Source organism: Thunnus thynnus, chromosome 21 (assembly GCF_963924715.1).
Source record: "Thunnus thynnus chromosome 21, fThuThy2.1, whole genome shotgun sequence".
Taxonomy (NCBI): Eukaryota; Metazoa; Chordata; class Actinopteri; order Scombriformes; family Scombridae; genus Thunnus; species Thunnus thynnus.
Genome location: NC_089537.1, coordinates 21,759,580 through 21,778,840, shown reverse-complemented (window position 1 = coordinate 21,778,840; position 19,261 = coordinate 21,759,580). Strand labels below are relative to the sequence as shown.

General features: G+C 40.0%; 2 protein-coding genes across 4 annotated transcripts in view; one reads left to right on the top strand and one right to left on the bottom strand.

Annotated features, from left to right (window-relative positions):
- Positions 1 to 6,801, bottom strand: part of waca (WW domain containing adaptor with coiled-coil a) — a 23,047-nt gene extending 16,246 nt beyond the window's left edge. Inside the window, exons 1-3 of one of the 2 annotated variants that reach the window (XM_067577829.1) lie at positions 6,568 to 6,801; positions 6,347 to 6,377; positions 5,340 to 5,532 (exon numbers count right to left, since the gene is read on the bottom strand). In XM_067577829.1, the coding sequence (XP_067433930.1) occupies positions 5,340 to 5,532; positions 6,347 to 6,377; positions 6,568 to 6,608 (265 nt within the window). In that variant the 5' untranslated portion in view covers positions 6,609 to 6,801. The remainder of the gene's footprint in view (positions 1 to 5,339; positions 5,533 to 6,346; positions 6,378 to 6,567) is intronic. The other variant, XM_067577830.1, reaches the window with a different exon arrangement.
- Positions 6,802 to 10,506: 3,705 nt separating this feature from the next.
- Positions 10,507 to 19,261, top strand: part of mpp7a (MAGUK p55 scaffold protein 7a) — a 142,000-nt gene continuing 133,245 nt past the window's right edge. Inside the window, exon 1 of one of the 2 annotated variants that reach the window (XM_067577440.1) lies at positions 10,507 to 10,789. In XM_067577440.1, coding sequence (XP_067433541.1) covers positions 10,783 to 10,789 — 7 coding nt within the window. In that variant the 5' untranslated portion in view covers positions 10,507 to 10,782. The remainder of the gene's footprint in view (positions 10,790 to 19,261) is intronic. The other variant, XM_067577438.1, reaches the window with a different exon arrangement.

Sequence of the window (19,261 nt, the reverse complement as noted above, 5' to 3'; positions counted from 1 at the left end):
CACGTATGACTAATAACATCGCTTTAAACTACAGGTGAAACAATGCTAATCTGACTTGTGAAATAAATCCACACAGCAAACTGGCTGATTGTGTAGCTACAGAGTTAGATATGTCATCCTTTCAAGTGGTACATGAATGAAGGCAGCCTGTATGAAGGCATTAATTTATCTAACATGTCAATATGACTAAAATTAGGTTGGTTAGAGAGACATAATGTCGGTTTCCTGTCCATTTAATTAATTGATCAGCCCAACCTAACTCACATTCCCAAAAGGCACCTAAAGAAATCAAACATGCAGCAAAACATGTTTCTAAACTCTGGAAGTCATTGCTGAGATGGTGCTGTTGTGCTCTGGAGATTTTTTCCTTTCTTTACTGACATTCTGATTCATGCCGTCATCTCTTTGTCACATTTGATCCTATTTATAATTGTTATTTTTAACTGCAGGTTCAACAGGTCATATAGGTACATAGTGTTATATGAAATATCTATTTTAAACCCAAGCTTGTTCACTGTTTCCTGTAAACTGCTGTCCTAACACAGAGTAAGAAAAGTGCTACACATAACTACCTACATGACACCAACGGGCTGCAACACTTGTATGCTTATGATCAAAACATCTCCAAAAAGTTTGTACGCTTAGCAGAGATGGAAAAGTTGGTGTGTATGCATAAAATGCAAAATCAAGGTCGACTTAACTCCTGATACTCGTGTAATGACAGTGGATGAAAATGTGCATTAATTCAGATTTTCTTTTTGATTTTCTGAAAATTCTGTTAAAAGTTGTACTACATTTGGAAGGAAACTTTCCTATTATTAATAATGTGTGTGTCAGCAAGTGATACAGGCAGAGCATCATCAGGTGGAGGAAATACCTGTTTATCAGCATTATTCAACTTTAAAAAATTGTTCACAAAGAGGCACAAACCTTCCAGCCACAACAGATCCATACTGACACAGCTCTCTCCGTATTACATACAAAACATGACATTTAGAAGAAAATCTAAAGGATTTCCTTAAGTTGTATCATAAAATACTTGAAATCCCCTTCAGACATAAATAAGTTTTCATGGTGGTTGTGAGTGACTGAACAGTACTCATTCTAATCAACAATCACACACACGATATCTTTGCCAGTGCAGAATTACAAAAGATGGTTTCTAACAGACCACAAATTCCCAACCCACATTTACAACCATTTGTATTAAGAAAGCCTGAAGTCTATGTAATATGCTGACCTGTAGCTGAAATTACAACAGGCCATTTAATGAGTGCATGGTCTGGCTTTCTTAGCAGCTGTGCAATATTTTTTCTAAACCTCACAGTATTCAGCATGCGCAAAGTCAATAACATGAAACGGAGCTCTGAAGGGCAACACGCACCAGCAGCGTATGAGATGCGTCAGAGCACCCACCGAACCCATTGTTGTCTATGTGAGCCCACACAAAGGCAGAGTCTTGACACATGTCATCATGTCAGGATCTGCCGCTGTCCTCTTTCCCCGCCTCGACATGCGTCAACCCTCCCTGATAAGCAGCCAGTTTTTCATATTTGTGTTCCACAGATCGGCACATCCTGGCTAAACACCTTTTCTGTCTGTATGGCACGTCTAATAATGTCATGCTACATGATGCTGCTAATGTGTTTTGCATGTTAGAGTGGAGTTAATCAGCGACCCTTAAAAGACAGATTCACCTTAAAACAAAGCGCTCTCAGATTTCTAACAAGACTTCAGGATCAGAGCAACAACAAGCGCTGTCAAAACCCTGAAGTAACTGTAATTACTACTGGTGTAGGGGAGGGAAAATGAACACTAACGACCCAGCGTGATTGTTAGCCCTGCTGACCATCGTGCCAAGTTGTGCAGTTCCCCTGCTGAGCCTGCTAGTGTGCAGACCTCCTCTTTAGCCTCTCCCTGGTCTAAGGTCGCACTCACCCCTGCATCTGGTTCATTTGGTCCAGATCAAGGGGGGTGGGGGATTATATATAGTTGCTGTTAAGTTCCAGTCTTTTGTGGATTCATATAGTATAGACTTTTTATCCAAAACCAATGGGTGTAAACAGAGTTGTATGGACTGACAGATAACTCATTAATTTGACAGTTTAGGTAATGATCAGCCTGCATCATCAGCGCTACATGAACTCACATGGGGTAGTCACTGTGGGAAAACATATTAATGATGGAAATGCACAAATACATACATACATCTGTTTGAACTATTTTTCACTCTGATTACTGATGACAACTTTCTGCACTCCTGTGGTGACACGCATCAGTGTACAGCTTCCTTAATAGTTCACAATCAGTGGATGGATGTAACAGTAGTTTAGTTTTTGAATTCATGCTAAAATTATACATCTAGAATCACAAATGACAGTGGCTGGTCCACATTGCTTCTGCCAGAAACAAACCACACCAGAGTCCACTTGGAAGCAGACCGAGAGCCCCCCTTCCAGAGCACAGTGTGATTGACAGTTTTCACACCAGCCTAAACGAACCAAATCACACAAACAAACACATCAAAACCGAACCAAACAAGTTGGGTGTGGAAGCACCCTAAGGCCACTGGCTTGGTCAGGACTATCTCGCTATTGGATCCACACCCTTTCAAACCACTTACTGAATCTAATTTAGTTTAGCTCTCAATATTTCAAAGTAAATAAAGTTATAAATAACTAAATATAAAAAGATTCAGTTGAGATCCATGTTCACCTTTTGTTAGCTGAGAAGGCCAAAGACATATTATTTTAGAGTGGCAGCCTAATATTATATATAAAATGAAATGTTGATTAAATGTATTTGACTCCTTGAAATAACAGGTGTAGCCTACTTACTTTGCACACCTCATTTTCCATGAGTCACTTGCTCCTCATACAGAAGGTCCCGATGCAAAACCATTAAGTTGATAATTATTGATATGATATGCATAAAAGCTGTACAGATTCCAACTACTGAAACTGATATGACATGATCAGCTACATTGGTTTAAGATGCATTAGGGCTGAACACCTCAGCAAGCTGAATATCTCATAATTTTTACATATTCTGGCCTTGTGAGTTGTTATGAATAACATAAACAATTGCCCATTTACACATCCTGCAGGCTCAGAGCAACCTTGGGATTCATTTGGAGTTTTGTTTCTGTCCACCTGAGTCAACATTCACTCTCCTTTCAGCTCTGTTTTGGCCTCCGCCAGTTCCTGAGAAATATTCGCTGGATCTTTAGCTGCTAGATGCTCCAATACGTTCATATGTATGTATGTATGTCGCTAACCTTTCCTGTGTGCCGTTCTGTACTGGGCAGGTAGTGTACTGTAGGTTAATCAGAGCTTTTCGCTGAGAACAGCTGCCTGCTGCATTTGGAAACAGGGCTGATTAAAGTGGGCAAAGTAAACCAAAACAATTAGCTAAAAGATGCTAAAACACTCTGAAGAGCTAAGAGAGAACAAGTTGGAATTAATTCCTTGTTGTTCATCACTACAAGCAACATCTATCACAGTGCGCAAAGTCATTCAACCCATTGTTCAGATTATGTATAATTAGTGCAGCTACAAGTTACAAACCAGCCCAGTTCTTCACACCTTAAATCTGATTCCCATTTAACTTTTAAAGTTTGGAAACTATAAGATTGAGTCATAAATATGGATGCAAATACTGATATAAAGTCAGGGAGTCAGTTGTATTAAAATTTGGGACTCAAATTGGACTTTGGGTTGTCTTGAATTTAGTCAGAAAACGAAAATACAGACTGTTCAAAAACACCAGGATCATCCAGTACACTACACTACATACAATTATTATCATATTAACATTGTTTACACTTACGTTATTCTTTTTCCCCCGACACAGTCAATGATTGTTGGTTGTCATGAGTTAACTTTCAGTTTAAGAACAGCACTTTGCAACTGATAGCTGATATTGTGTATCAGCTAGGTAAAGGTAAGGCTGGGCGATTTTGGCCAAAAAGTGAAATCTCTTTTTTGTTTTTCCCCCAAGCCTGCAGACAATTCAAATGGCAGGAAGACTAATTTACGATTGAAACATAATTTTTTAAGTTTTGATTTGCGAGATAGTTGAAGATAGTTGCCAGAATAATAAAAAAGACCTGTGCCACCTGAAAAGTTGTCATTGTTATGATGCATATTCAAAAAATACATTACCATATACAGCAGACTATCAGTACCACAAGTTTCAATTAAGAACAGCACAGCCATCCAGTGTCTTTTAAGATCTGTTAACAAAGTCCTATAATGTTATGTGTGTTCCTCAGGATTTGATTTACAAAGTAACCCACCCCACCAGCAACATCCCCACCAGGCTTAGCGAGGGAAATCCTGTACTACTGTATATCCTCAGTCATTTGATACTTTCAATAGTATTTTATATTGTGTTATCTGTAAACACGAGGTGTTGCACACAGAGCAGTGACTGCTGCAGTCCAAGATTAGTCCTATAAAATATTTCATGAATGCAACACAAAAACGCTGTGCCTGCAAACTCAACTTTAGCAACCCAACGCAGCAGTCATGTAAAACTAAGATTAAGCCCCACACCACATTAATACTACCTCATTCACCACATTTATGCCGCATGCATGAATGAAACCGCTTGATTCCATGAATCACATTTTCAGAAGTGGAAGACATTTTGTTTTCTTATGCTTATGTTATCTTGGAGAGAAAAAAAGCTAGGAGCCTTCTGCACATCAAGATCTAAAGCACAAATATGAAGTTCTACTTTCTATCACTGAAAATCCACTTTTTCAAACAAACAAACAAAAAAACCCAAGTGTCATATAAAATTAGCAGGCTACTCAACACATTCTGACATAAACTTTAACATTAAAGGCACGTATTCCACCCTGCAACACTCGAACGCTTGGACGAAGTGTCTGGTCCTTACTTTTCACTCCACGGCAGTAGCAGAATTTAAATGCTCATTGTGGTTGTTTCTGAAACCACAATGATTATCAAATCAGCAGCTAACAGCTGAGGTTTACTCAACTTGTTAAAATAAAATGAAAATATAGTTGCTTGCTACTTAAGTAGCAGTGCCGGTATTTTATGCTCCAAAACGATAACAGCTGGAATACCTACTACTTCATTCTACAACATAAATAAGCACGAGGCAGGCTGTACTTATGCCTGAGGATAAAAAAATAAATTATACAGCTGCAGAGTTTCAGTGTTAAAGTTCTGGGTTATAAAAAACAGCACACTAGTAGAAAACATCCCCTCTGTTTCTTGCTTACGTGACAGCATTATCTGTACCTATGAAGCTAACCTATTTGTTTTGAATCTAAAACCCTTTTTTTCTCGATTATCATAGTGTCTCACCTCCATCCCTGTCTCTGGCCCGGTGTGTGTGGACAGCCTTTGCTCTGCTGTGTCCCGTGCTGTCCATGTGTTTGTTTTCAGGGCTGTCAGACCTCCTGAGCATTTTGCAGGGAGGAGTGACATCTGAGGAGTCTCGCATCTTTTCATGTCGGTGGTCCCCTCCAGGATGGCTCTTAGATGAGTATTTGAGAGTCTGTGGACACAAATCAAACACCTCACTACTCTCTTGCATGTACCAATTATGCACAATGATTTCATTCTTTTATCATCACCATTGGAAGGTTTCTCAAAACAGTGTCAGCCTCATGTTTAACACAACGTTCAAAACAATGCAACTATACATCAAACTTATTTCAGGAATTACTCTGCAGAGCTAGTCTCTGTGCATGTAGTTTGTGATTTATGATTTGAGAGCAGCAGATTTATCTCTGTCAAATCTTTCCAGTACAACATGACTAAATAAACATAGTTTCTCACTTGGTAATATATTAATGTATACTAAGACATTATAATTTCTGACATTAGCGAAGAAAACAAAACATTTATTAGACAAGCAAGTATTAGCCTTTATTATTACCTTTTCACTACACTTTGAATTTAACTTCTCGTTAATACATTGGTTTGTAATGTATGTTTGGAGCAATTTAATGTAAATAGAGCTCAGCTAGCTATATACTTAAAATGACAGACTGCGGTCAGGCCCTAATCGGGACTGGCTAGCAAGCAAGCTAACAGTAACAGGCTATCATTAGCTTTGAGCTGCATTTAAACTCGCCTCTATCTTCCCCAAAACCACCGACTTCGACGAATGCATTCAATCTACTTTGTGTTTACTTGACAATATTTACGTTAGGAAACATTTGTAGAGCTCAGACTACAATTTCAAACAAAATCGTGTACTTTTCCCTGTATTTTCCGCACTGACTGAGGCCTGTTGTGTCTCCAGAAGCCTGAACTAGAGTGTCCATTTTAATCTTATTAGCAGGCTACGTTTAGCTAACAAGTACCTGATAGGGCTGAGATTCTCTTCGGTCGCACCTGCAAATAAAAAAGAAAACAGTTGTGAACACGAAGCATCAAAATGACAAAGCTGACTTGAAAGTGCTGCAACAGCTGAAGTTTCCAGACACTTATTTTGGTTTCAGTAAAAAAAATGGCGGATTGTCAAAGCGTAGCTACGAGGAAAAGGAAAATCTGAGTATAAGTAACGTTAAAAAAAGATGTTTACCCATCGCCGAGTCTCGGTTGTTTCCTTGCATACATTACCATCAATGCCGTGTTAGTGTGTTTGGAGTGGGATGTGAAAGATTGATTACGGTGCTATGTTTTTTTCTTGTTGATTCAGCGACCTGAAATCGTCAATTTATTTCAGCCTAGCTTGTTGGTGTTTGAAAAGCTGTCGGCAGCAGTGGTCGAAAGAGCGCCCTCACTCAGTCCTCAGTCCATCTCCCACTCAGACGCACCGCCGCGGCTCCGTCTGCACACAACACCCAGCTGAAGTCAGCTTCACAGTCGTTGGTAAGGGAAAAGTTAAGGGAAACATAAATAGTGATATTTAGCAGCGGATTTTCCTTTTTTCACCACTTACACTTATGACAAAGTGTTAGACATAGTAGCAAAAAGCCTTAACACGGTTTAAACCCACTTTCATATTAGTGAAATCTTTATTTTTTTCATGAAAACACAAAAAGTCACTATGTAATCACTATATTTAGACCTGTCAAATCTAGTCTAGATTAACAAGGAGACTCCAGAGACTCATTAAAACACAGTTTCATATTTGTGCAACCTTTATTATATATGTGGAAAATGGAAAAAAAAAAAAAGGGGGGGGGCGATTTCATTGGTTTTCCCATCTAGATCCCATTAGACAGATTTGAAATTTTACTCTATAAAGATATTTTGTGATTATATTTCAAAAGGTAAAAATAACTTTTATATATTTGTTTTTTAGTGAGAAAGAGGACCTCTACATGTCGTGCTGTGAATTTCAAGATCAGTGAAATCGCCCTTTTTGTATTTTCACAAATGGAATAAATGTTTCACAAATCTGAAACTTTGTTTTATTGACTCTAATCTAGTCCATATTTGACAGGTCTAAGTATAGTGATTTTTGATCTGGACCTAGTCCAATGTGGTCTGGATGGAAACAGTGAAATCTTTTTCTGTTTTCACAAGCAAAATAAAGGTTTTGCAAATCTGAAAGTGGGTTTGAACAGCGTTAAAGCTTTTTGCTACGATGTGTAACACTTTTTCATACGTATAAGTGGTGAAAAAAACGGAGAATCAGCCGCTAAATATCATTATTTATGTTTTACTTAACGCTCCCTTAACTACGAATCAGAAGCTGACTTCAGCGTCGTGCAGTAGAGCTGATCGCAGGGTTGCCAGATATCAAACCTTCGCCAGTGTGGGGAAAAGCCTCTATAAAATCACGACATCCAATAAAAGTATCAATATCTGTGTTATTGACAATATCAACTCGAGGTGCTGTTACTTGCTGGCTTATATGTAAATATAATTTAGCATGTATGTATAGGCTATGTGAGTCGTAAATATCGATGCAAATACTGATATAAAGTCATGGAGTCCGCTGTATTAAAATATGAGACTCAGCTCAAATTGGACTTTGGGTTGTCTTGAATTTAGTCAGAAAACAAAAAAACAGACTGTTCAAAAATGCCAAGATCATCCAATATGGCCTGTGTTTTACCGATTATTATCATATCAACATTGTTTACACTTGCTTTTTTCTTTTCTTCCCCTGACACTGTCAATGATTTATGGTTGTCATGAGTTAGATGTCAGTTTGAGAGCAACACTTTGTAATTGATAGCTGATATTATGCATCAGCTAGGTAAAGGTAAGGCTGGGCGATATTGACCAAAAAATGAAATCTCAATTTTTTTTCAAGCCTGGAGGGAATTCACATCGACATCAAACAACTGTTCTACTCAACTTAAAGCAAATGTGCTAAAGGAGGAATCTGCTCATGTGTCAGGGTTGTGATTTAGCTGACAACGATTCCACAACATATAGTGTTTCCATAACACCTATCAAATATAATCGACAAAGGTGGGTATAACTGAGCAGACCTGGCAACCTTGCCTGCAAACCCGTTTCCACCTCCCCCCTCCGATGGCAACATACGGGACACACAGTCTCAGAGACTTGAAAACCCTTTTATTTGCGCTGTTTGGACGGGTAAATTGTCATTCTTATTCCACAATTGCATTTTCACGTTTGAAACAATTTAACAATGAAGTCCGTTTTCAATGAAGAGTTCAATTATATGGCTTAAATTGAGCAATGACTTGTTCTCTCCTGACATCTAGTGGTTATACTTTGACATCGCAAGCAAGCTTATCTGGATTTCACCATAACAATGAATCCTTACAAATACACCAGTGATAACGTTGTGATATCTTTGTATGTAGATAGTATCCACCAAAATGACTATTGTAGTTATTTTCTAGAGTGCACAATTTCCATTGTCAAATTATAAATGGCTAGGTTTTATTTATTTATTTATTCATTGTTTTTAGCTGGGAAAAAGTTCTGTACTCCACTATGTTTAAAGACAACAGTAAGATTGTAAAAATATTATACCAAATAATATAAATATATCTAAGAATAATCAATGCAAAGTACCACAAATATGTAGACTACAAGTTTCTTGGGAGTATAATGATCATTTACAAGTCTATATTTAGGCCTTTGAAATGAAACAGAGAGTGCATGCAAAGCAGTGGCTTTGACCAGGTTGTATTGATGGTTCAGAGTGAAGAGCTGTAAGCAGAGAGCTGCTGGGCTCCATTGTTCCCAGACAATATATCCCACATCATATCCCAGGCTGAGGACAAAAGAAGCTGTGGTTCAGCGTTTTGGCACACAGCGAACTTTAATGTGGGGACAAGGGGGCACAAAAGGGGGTGCTGCTATTGTTAGCACATTTCTGGAACTTGTTCACACACGGACAGACACACACACACACACACGCATAGGTTTTTATGAATCTGTATCCTCGATGTAGGATGTTCTCTGTCTTTGGGTGTTTATTTATTTATTTGCTGCATTTAATAAAAATAGTTACACAGTGAAAGATTAGTCACAGATTGATGATCAGTGGTCAGAGGACATAATGTATACTTCACTGTACCTAAATAGAAATACTGGTCTAATGTCAACTCCCCAGATTTAAGACACTTTTTAAACCCCATTTAGTTTACAAAAACATTTAGGCAGAATCAGCTCACATCCTCGTTTGGAAAATGCCTTGTCTGGGTCCTGACTACTTGTTGCATTATTGTCCAAACATGACCTGTAGGGGGAGGTATCAAACCACTTTTATAACTTTGGTAACACAATTAACATATCTAACACTAACTTGCATTATCTGACTGCTTATAAATAAAATATATTTTTTAAAATAATAGTGAAGTTCAAGATTGTCATTCATTTAAAAAGAATACTGCAAAATAAGTATTATAACAAATATCATTTCTGTCAAGACCAGGATATAAAAACTGACAAATCATCAGATAAATCACATTTGATAACAACAAGACCAAACTTAAAAACACTCAGGGTGCATGGATACATAAAAACCTGAGTGCATTAAATATCTGAGTGGATGTCAATGGTTTTACAACTGAGGTGCAGGTATAGGATATATAACAGGCCAGTACTGGTTGGATATATACATAGCCTATGTGCAATTAGAAGTTCTGAATGACATATGGTGTTGCAGGTATAACATTAATAAATCATATTATTTTGACATAAATCTAAAAAATGTTGGAATGAAATTGCCTAACTTTGAAATGCGATAAAATTAGATAAATTTGGGAGAAAAAAATACCATCCCACATGCGTCACTCTGTTTTGTTCTGGAAATTGCAATGTCTTAAGAATATTGACATATATTTGTGTAAATCCTCCTATTCAAGAATTAGGTTGTCCAAGCGCTACTGTTTTGTTTTCTTCTGTCGGCGGACTGTCGTATTTACGGCGGAGGCGTTAGCTGATGATTGACAATACAGCAAGCCAATAAAAATACAGCACTGAACTTCTGAGCACGCCTTAAAAAAGAACTAACCAATGAGAGAACAGATTGGGCGGCCCTGTCCGATACAGATCTCAGAACAGCTCTTTATTGTCCCGTGTCCATTTGTTAAAGTTGCGTGTTAAAGAAACAAACCGTTTCCAAATCAGCACCTTAACAGACCTCTTTATCCGTCTCGGAGAGTGGCACAGCCGAGGCGTAACATTTTGAAAGGTTGTGTTCAGCAGATATACGCAGAGAGCGAGGGAGAGTTTGGGAGATAGAGGATCAAATCACGGTTTCCAAAGTGGGAAATAAAACAAGTGAAAAGTTTTGTTCTTCGAAGCAACGGTTGGAGTACACTGTGACCAGGAAGAAACCATTCAGCTCCGACCTCCGATGCAAAGTGAGTATCAACATATTGCATAAAACTTGTCTTCTCAATTGTCAAACGCCAGTGGAAACAAAAATGCGGGTCCAGTGGGAATTTTCGAAATGAAAGTCGGAAATGGCGTAATTGTTTTATGAGGAATACAGAGGATGTAGCTAGCTATGTCACTTGGTGTGTATGTGTATTATGTGTTGGTGTGTGTGAGACCTTCTGTTGACGTTAATCTATAGCTAGGTGCATGATATAAACCAGTTGGTAGCATAGCAGGTTGTAACGTATAGTTTACATGCTAAAATATAGTTAAAGCTAATAAACAAGCTAATCTCAGACTCCCTGAGAGTTTCTTCACACCCAAAGGTGCTTTTCTTAACCAATATGGCTTGTAGTGTTTTTATTTTCAATGGGAATTCATCTGATATCTGCTTGTTCATTGTTTTCGTGGGAAAGTGCACCGTCTCTGCACTTTAATGACTTTCTGTTTGCACTACTGCCATATGTTTACAATGCTATCTGCACAGCTCTATTACAAATACTTTCAGATAGATACTACCTCATATATAATGCATGTTTGTACCTATGTTGACATTTTTTTTAGTGTTTTATGTGCCGTAGCCCTCCTTTCGTTGCATATGTGCCTGCACAATGTGTAATGACAATAAGAATTGAATTGAATTAAATTGAATTATAGTGGTAGTAACACAAGAAGCTACAGAAGCTACAGTGGACCCTCCAGTGATGTCATAGCTTAGACTATAAAACAAAATGAATAATAGTCTAGGTATGCTAGCATACATATACATGTGTATAATGACAAAATTTCCTCGTGACACAACCCTCAACTTCCACAAAACACACACACACACTCACACATGTCCACACCCAAAACGCACAGTTCCTGCTCTCTAGTGTGTGTACAGTGTGCCTTGTCACTTGGCCGGAGGGAATACAGAGCCCTTGTGCCTTGCAAAGTCAAGTATGGTGACACGGAGCTTGTCACTGGCTGTTAGTGCCAAGCCTCTGAGCTGACTCAGCACTTGGCCAACTTCCATTACATCCCATCTCAGCCATTTGTTTTTCATACTTTTAATTTGTACATAATAATGACACAGCGCACCATGTGTTTTTGTCTTCCACCAATCCTTTAAAACCGTTATTGCCAAAGGGTACAGCAAGATATGAAGGAGCACATAGGATCAATTAAGACCATTATGTATCTTCATTTTGCCTTTAAAGTGCCCAATAATTCTCTCTAAAGCTGTAATATCAGTTTCTTGATGTGGTAAAAATTCTTAGACGTCAGTAATAATTTCTTGAAAATGGAAATGCCATTATTTCTAATTCCATTGAGTCATTTGTTCCCTTTGACAGCTACAGTCTGCATATTTCTTGAATGCACACATGGCTATCATTTAGCAGAGAAAGTGTAGTGCTTGAAAAAAGTTCATTCACTTGTTAATTGGTTTGTATAAGTATGGTTAAAGTAGCATCTTTACAGGCAAAATGAATTAATCAAGACAATGCAACGCTGTATGACAGTATATATTGCTTTCTAAATGTTAATTTTGGAGTTGATCTCCTCCTCACTGTTATGGTGCTCTGGCTGTGAGAAAAAAGAGGACGACAGTAAGAGGATGAACTTCTTTTCCTTGTATTTGAATGCCACTGAGGGTAATCTCTAGAGAAGAGACATTTCCCTGTGTAAACTCCAAAACCTCAATGGTTTCTCTGCAGTTTTGGCCAGCTCCTTTGCTCTCACTGGGAATAGCCTAGTTCCTCTTTTAAATCTTGTCCTGAAAAAGGTGGGAGGCCTTTAGTCTGCATTCCAGCTGGGCGGGGAGACTCCCAGGAGACTTTGATTATAGGTATTTTAGTCCATTTCATTACTCTGGCGTGTACCGTTATTAGGTCACACTCCTTGGTGTCATGACAAGTGAGTGATGCTACATTAAAAATGGGCTCAAACACTCTTCACTGGCAATTTAAGGTGTCATACAAGTTGTTAATAGCTGCAATGGCTTGCCTCCTGGAAATATTCATGGCTGGGCTGACACAGATGTTTGTTTTCTTGGTTTTGATGCACACAGTGATGGAGTATGTATATGGAAGCTGGCAAGGTCAGGGTGGGGTCGGATGCAGAGGCTTAGACGAGGCCCAGCGCAGGAGGGTTTGCCCTGTGTTGGTTGTCTGAACAGGTGTCTCGGAGCTGCAGCTCCACATAGTTCACATTCCCAAGGTTTTGTTCCTGGCGTGGAGGGTCACAGAGTAGGGGGAGGGTGGTGTGGGAACTGAGAATGCTATGTGCGCAGGGCTCGACTCCCAGAATTCATCCAAGCAACCTGCTGATTGAGACAAACGGTTCCTGTCATTGCAACAGCCTGGCTTGTGTTGATGAGAAACCTGTCAGCAGCCCATTGGCGAGGCACAATGCTGAGAGTTTGCTTCCATAACTGCTTGTCAGCAGCAAGGTTATTTTCTTGGGGCTTAAGGGTGGGTAGGATACAGTGGTTTAAGACTCTTAATCCAAGTATTAGTTTGGATCACTATCAGCTCACTCAGAATCACAGGAAATTGCCTCCTCTGAGGACAAACGTTTTCATGTCACTATTCATCCTTAATTTCACTGACCTTTTCTTCTTACCCAAACAACTCCACTGATAATTTATGTTAACTGTCACGCAGGGACTAAAATAATACTAATTCAAGGTCTGATGAGAATTAAGCAATGGTTTGACTCATTGTGACTGCCTTGAATACAACTCTGGACAAATTGCTATTTCAGCTCTTGCAGGAATGCAGTCATTCTTGTACTGCAGTGAAGCAAACGACTAAAGTAGCCAGAGCATGTAAAGAGGGGTTGTCAGATTGTTTTGGCTTCTCTCAATAGTGACTGTGTTTCAGCAGCATTAGCTTGTAGTGAGTCCTCCACCTCCCTAAGTTATGAGTGGTTTCTCAGCTCAGGCCTCTTAGTGCTGCCTCTTGATGTATTGAGGTGAACTTACTTTACTACCAGCAATAGCTGAACTTGGCAACATATGAAATATGAATACAAGTACATATGTTGTTGCAGCAGGTTAATCCAGTTATACAGTCTGAAGCTGGACTGATGAAAATATTATCATCCCACGTATGTATTTTTTTTTCCTGAGCTCTCCATATGTCCAATTTTTCTGTGATTACACTTGAATAGAGTGTGGCGTTCTGTGTTGTGAAATTGACAGCTAAAAGGTGATAAGATTATGAAAGCAAACTTCTAGGAACTAGATGAAAAAAATCTGCTGTCAGTGGAAGAGATCATCTTTGAGTCAATCTGCCTTGGCTTACCACTAACTGAAAAACTTATCATTATGGTTCTTTTGAATTGAGCAGCATATATAGAGAGGACAGGAAATCCATCTGTCCGTGTAACCATCCGTATACCCACAGACACAGCTGTCTTTCCATCCACACGCTCTTCCATTTCTCTTTCATTCATTCTTTTACTCACCCAACCACCTATCCAGTTGTCCCTCATTCCATTTATCCATCTATTTATCCATCCATCCTGTTCTCTATGCATAATCACCATCTTACTCCATGGTATCACTAATCTCTGTTGCGAGTCCGCAATGGACTTGTGAGCCTACTGCCGCTCAGCTGATCCCAGTCGAAGAGATTAAAGTGATGTACTTGACAGGGTATCTGGTAGGGTCACAGTTGATGAGCATCACCAGTAGTGGTGCTGTTTTGTTTTGCCCCTGCTTGCCCTGCAGGAGTGTAGAGTTTCTCTCAGTGACCCTCTAAGTCTCTGCTGTGCTGCGCCAGAATGAACCCACCCAGCAGATACCAGCCATCAGACACCGACATTGGCTTCGTTATATTTTAGCTCATGTACATAAAATGCTGACCCTGATGCTCACCCTTCAAGCATGCTTCCCTCCCAACTCCATGCAGGTCATCTTTTTGATGGAGAAAGCAGAGAGACTGAGGGAATGGCAGTAGAATTAACAACACTTTATTAATTCTACTGCCATTCTACTGCCAGTGGGTGTGGGAAGGCAAGTCAGGTCCTGAACCCCCAAGGAGAAGATTAAGCTGTAATGTGCTACTGCATATAGGTCTAGACATGAGTGGTCCTAAAGTGAGGTGTTTTGTCATGGAACACTGATCCAATCCTGATTGAAGATATACACTATTAAGAAGTGGAAAGGTCCAGTTGCAAAGTACAGTAGTCTTATTCAGCTATGTGTGTAACCCATTGGTTTGCATTTATAGCCTTTGGGCTAACAGGAACTGGGACTATAAGTTTTTACTGTGGCAATACTGTAAGCACAAAATGGCATGATCACAATCTTGCAAATTAGAGGTTTGTAAGGTTTTCTAAGCCCATTGTTTAAAGCTAAAACATTGTTTAGAAGGAGTTGCTTGAAAAGGAATTGTTGCATAATCAAGTAGAGACATACTGGGAGTCTGTAGCAGCTTGTAAACAATTTGTCAGTAGGCAGTGAAGGCTATAGCCTTACATAGCGAAGTAGTGGGCTCACTTGACTGACGTCAAGCTTTTTTGTCAAATGTTGTTTTATTTATGAGGGTTTTCCATGCATGGACCCTGCCTAGCATTACTACGCCTATTCCCCTTATGGCTTCCCCGTGAATAATTCAACATACTTGGAGCAAACGGAACCAAAATAGGCCAAACTGTACACTTGTTTGTGGCTCTGTCCAGTAAATCACAGCAACCACAGAGGATTTGTGTAGTTCTAGTTTGTACATATGTTAGTATTGAATGCTCACTTTAATGGAAAATCGACTCAAGGCATCTCTAAATTAATGTCACATATGTACACAAATGCAAAGGATTTGAAGGCAAGGCACTGAACAAATAATCTGACCTCACAGCTTCAAGTTTACACCGTCAGCATGAGAGGATCTATGTCACCTGTCAGCAGTGTGGGGGAGTAGCGTCAGTACAAGTGGCGACTTACTAGTTTAACTACATTTCTCAGCAGTATGGTGGTAGCGTTGTTGTTTTCTGAATCAAATAGCATTTCAGTAGTGAAGCTCTTTTATTGATAAAGTAGTGTTGTAGTGTCCACACAAGCTACATTTTACCAAGCATTTCTGAAGCTCAAGCGCAGCGGAGCTTTCTGCTGCAGTCTGAAATAAAACTAAGGATCCGTATGTGAGGCCACCAACATACACGCATAAATATGTAGCCAACGGAAGAACCTCCATATGACACTGACATCACGTACCAATCCTTGAGCTGATGCCTACTACGTCTCTGGTGCAGGGGAGTGAGGGGTGCATCCCAACACCCACCTTATTAATCAATGGTGACCCAGTGCGCTCTGATAAACCTCCACACTCTTGCAGTCTTAACACTTACTGTGACAGAAAATATGTCACACAATAGCCTCTTGATTAAAAATGAGGGAGCAGAGGAAAGGTTTAGACTACTCTGAAATATTACTTTTCTAGTTTTTAATACTGACCAGCAGAGGGTACAACAAAAGTGCAAGTCTCTACAAAACCAAAGGTGGTAAGTCAAAATTATTATTTAAATTTATTGTTAGATGTAGCTACTAGTACAGAGTGGGCCTAGTAAAAATACCACTTTTTAAACTTCCAATCATATAAAATACAACAATAAGAATAATAGAATAAAAAATATAGAAGTAGCTTCAATGTAGCAAACTACTTTTGCCATGTTGTAGTTTTGCTTGCTACATTTCTCTGGCTGAAAGCTTCAATGTAGTGGACCTTTATTTAATGTAGAGTAACTGATAGCTTAGCTCACTACACTTTCCACTTAGCTTGCCCAGCACTGCCTGTCAGTGATGAGTATCCAGTGCTGTATTAATGGACTATGAGATTGTAATATTCATGTAGCTTGTGTTGATGTTTACAGGGCTTGGAAGCTTGGTTACCATACACCAGTCCTGTCACTGATGTTTTCCTTCCTTGCCTTGATCTCTAAAGATGACAGTGACAGCAACTTGATCATGCCATATAAGATGTTGAATGTAATTAATCTAAGACTAATGAGAGTAAAGATATGTAATACACACATTATACACTGATGTAACTACCAGCTACTCCTTGCTTGTTGCTGTGAAAGCCTTTTAAATTGCATAATGGTCATAGGTCTGTAACAACCTTATGTGTTCCACCATCTTTAGAGGGTAAGATCACATGAAAAGTAACGTTCAGGAGAGAAACTGAACCTAAGGCCATGTTCAGACCAAATCCGGCAATGCAGCTCTACCATGCAGGGTTCTGTGGAGGTGTGGGCTTGTCACTACATGGACCATTTGTGTGACGTATCTGATCATAGCACAAGTATAAATACTAACCAGAAAGTCCAACTTGCAGCCTGATCCAACGCCAAGCAAGTGCACGGCGATTTACATCTTTGTACTCCCTCATGGCAGTGTTGTACAGCTGTGGAAAGGTCATCACAGCAGCAATGTGTCTCTCTTCCATTTTCACAGTTCCTCGGAAAACAGCAGAATACCACAGATAAACAAAGTTCTTCTTCCCGTGGGCGTCTTCATCGCCGGCTTACGTGATTTCCCAATGCAGCATGACATTGGATTGTGTTTCGGCAAAAGTTGATTCGGGTTCAACTTTTTGCCGGATGACCGCTGCACTTTTTTGCTGAGCCCTATGCAGTCCCCACCCCCGCAGTGTAAATGCACTGCCCATATTCAAATGAATAGGAGGGCTGCTGTTTTTCACACATTGCTGGATTTGGTATGAACACGTCCTAACGTTGGAGGTTATTTTGCTTGTTTGAACCATATAGCCTAAGCTCTTTGAGATTGCCTCCAGGCAGGTAAGGGATCCTACTTCCACTACATGACTCCTCTTGGCTTCCCGACTGCAGCAATGATTGATATCAAATGCAATAAGGAGAGACAACACAGATGTTCCAGTGTTGCTTGTCTCCCTGCATTCGATTAAACCACGTGTGATTTCCTGGTGCCACTCAAGATATCTATTCCACCCTTGACCTTGATGAAGTGTAAGTGTTTATTTGGTGACTGACAGGAGACGGGGGGGATAGAAATAGGGGAATAACTTGGTATGCAGGGCTCTTTGTGAGTCTGGGTGGGGTCTTGTGGGGGCCTTGAGCCTTTCAGAATAATGCTGATTAGCCTGAGAGGGTTTTCTCTAGCTGCCTGTTTTCTGTCAGTTGTCAGGGGCTCTTTCCAGACAGCAACACTGGTTTTCATGGGCTAAATCCCCCCTTTGTGTGTGGGGCGTCTCAAGTAGTGTCAGCTGTAGCTCTGTACACTTGTTGCTGTGTCTCCTGCCACCTCCTTCTGGGTACAGATCCCCTGAGGCTGCATTTTCATTTGCCTGTTAACATCCCAGCCCCCATATTTGCCTCTCTACAACACGTAAATGTTTGATCGGCAAGAGGAGGTTTGTTTGCATGTGTGTGTGAATGCACGCTTTTGTCTGTGAACTTGAAAGAATGTTCTCAAGCTTTTGTATGTGTGTGTATGTTTGTGTGTGCATGCGTTGGACAGGGAGTCATTCATCTTTAGACCTCTAGGCCCATTATGTGTCTATTCCCTTGCTGCTCATTGAGTGCAATTAGAGCAGTTTAACTGTGAATACCCCTTCACAATGGCCTATTAGAACCATTAGCTATGCAATCTTCACTCTTTGATAGTTTTGGCCATGTGATTAAAAGTATTCAATCTGGAGGATAAAAGAGAAGGAGACAGTATTGTGAGCCATCTAAACCAACAAGACTCAGTATGCAATACCCTGTGTCCTGTATGTCACGTAGCCTATTATCTTCCTACATGCAAGCCATTACTTAGTGTGTATGTCCCCGAACGGGCAGTTCTAGTGTCGAAGTAATTTAGTTGTAACACTAGGCCTATTACTCAAGCATTACAAGTGACTGATTATTAAGGTTTTGTCACATCTGGTGGAAAGAATAAGCCTAATGTGGTTGTAGAGGTGTAATGGTTCTGAAACCGAGACTGAAAACACGACACAAACGTCAGGGTTTCCACCAGTTTACTGCAAGCCCGCTGGGCCACCAGGCCTGAGTTGACCCCCCGCTGGGCCTAAGCATCAGAGATTTACATGGGTTATACAAGTAGCGTAGCTCCTCTAAGGAATAGCTCAGTGCCTAGCGAGTGCGTGGTCAAGAGAGAGAGAGCTTGCGTGTGACGATGAGGCTGCTGCTACCAGAGCAACCCGCCTACCATCCGAGAGCAGGCTCAGATAGAGAGCAGGAGAGTTTCTGCCGAAAACAAGTACTGAGACCTGGGGAGACATGACAGCAGCTGCTCACTAACAGCTACGTGTGTTTACAGCAGAGAGCAGGAGGGAGGACAGACATCTCACTCCATTACTATGGGTTTTATTTCTGTAAAAAAAGCAAAACAATGGTGGGGGCGGCGGGCAAGTAATGTTATCAGTGTATGTCTGAACACCGTGTATCACTGGTAGCACCTTTACACAGGGCAACACGTTTTGCTCAGA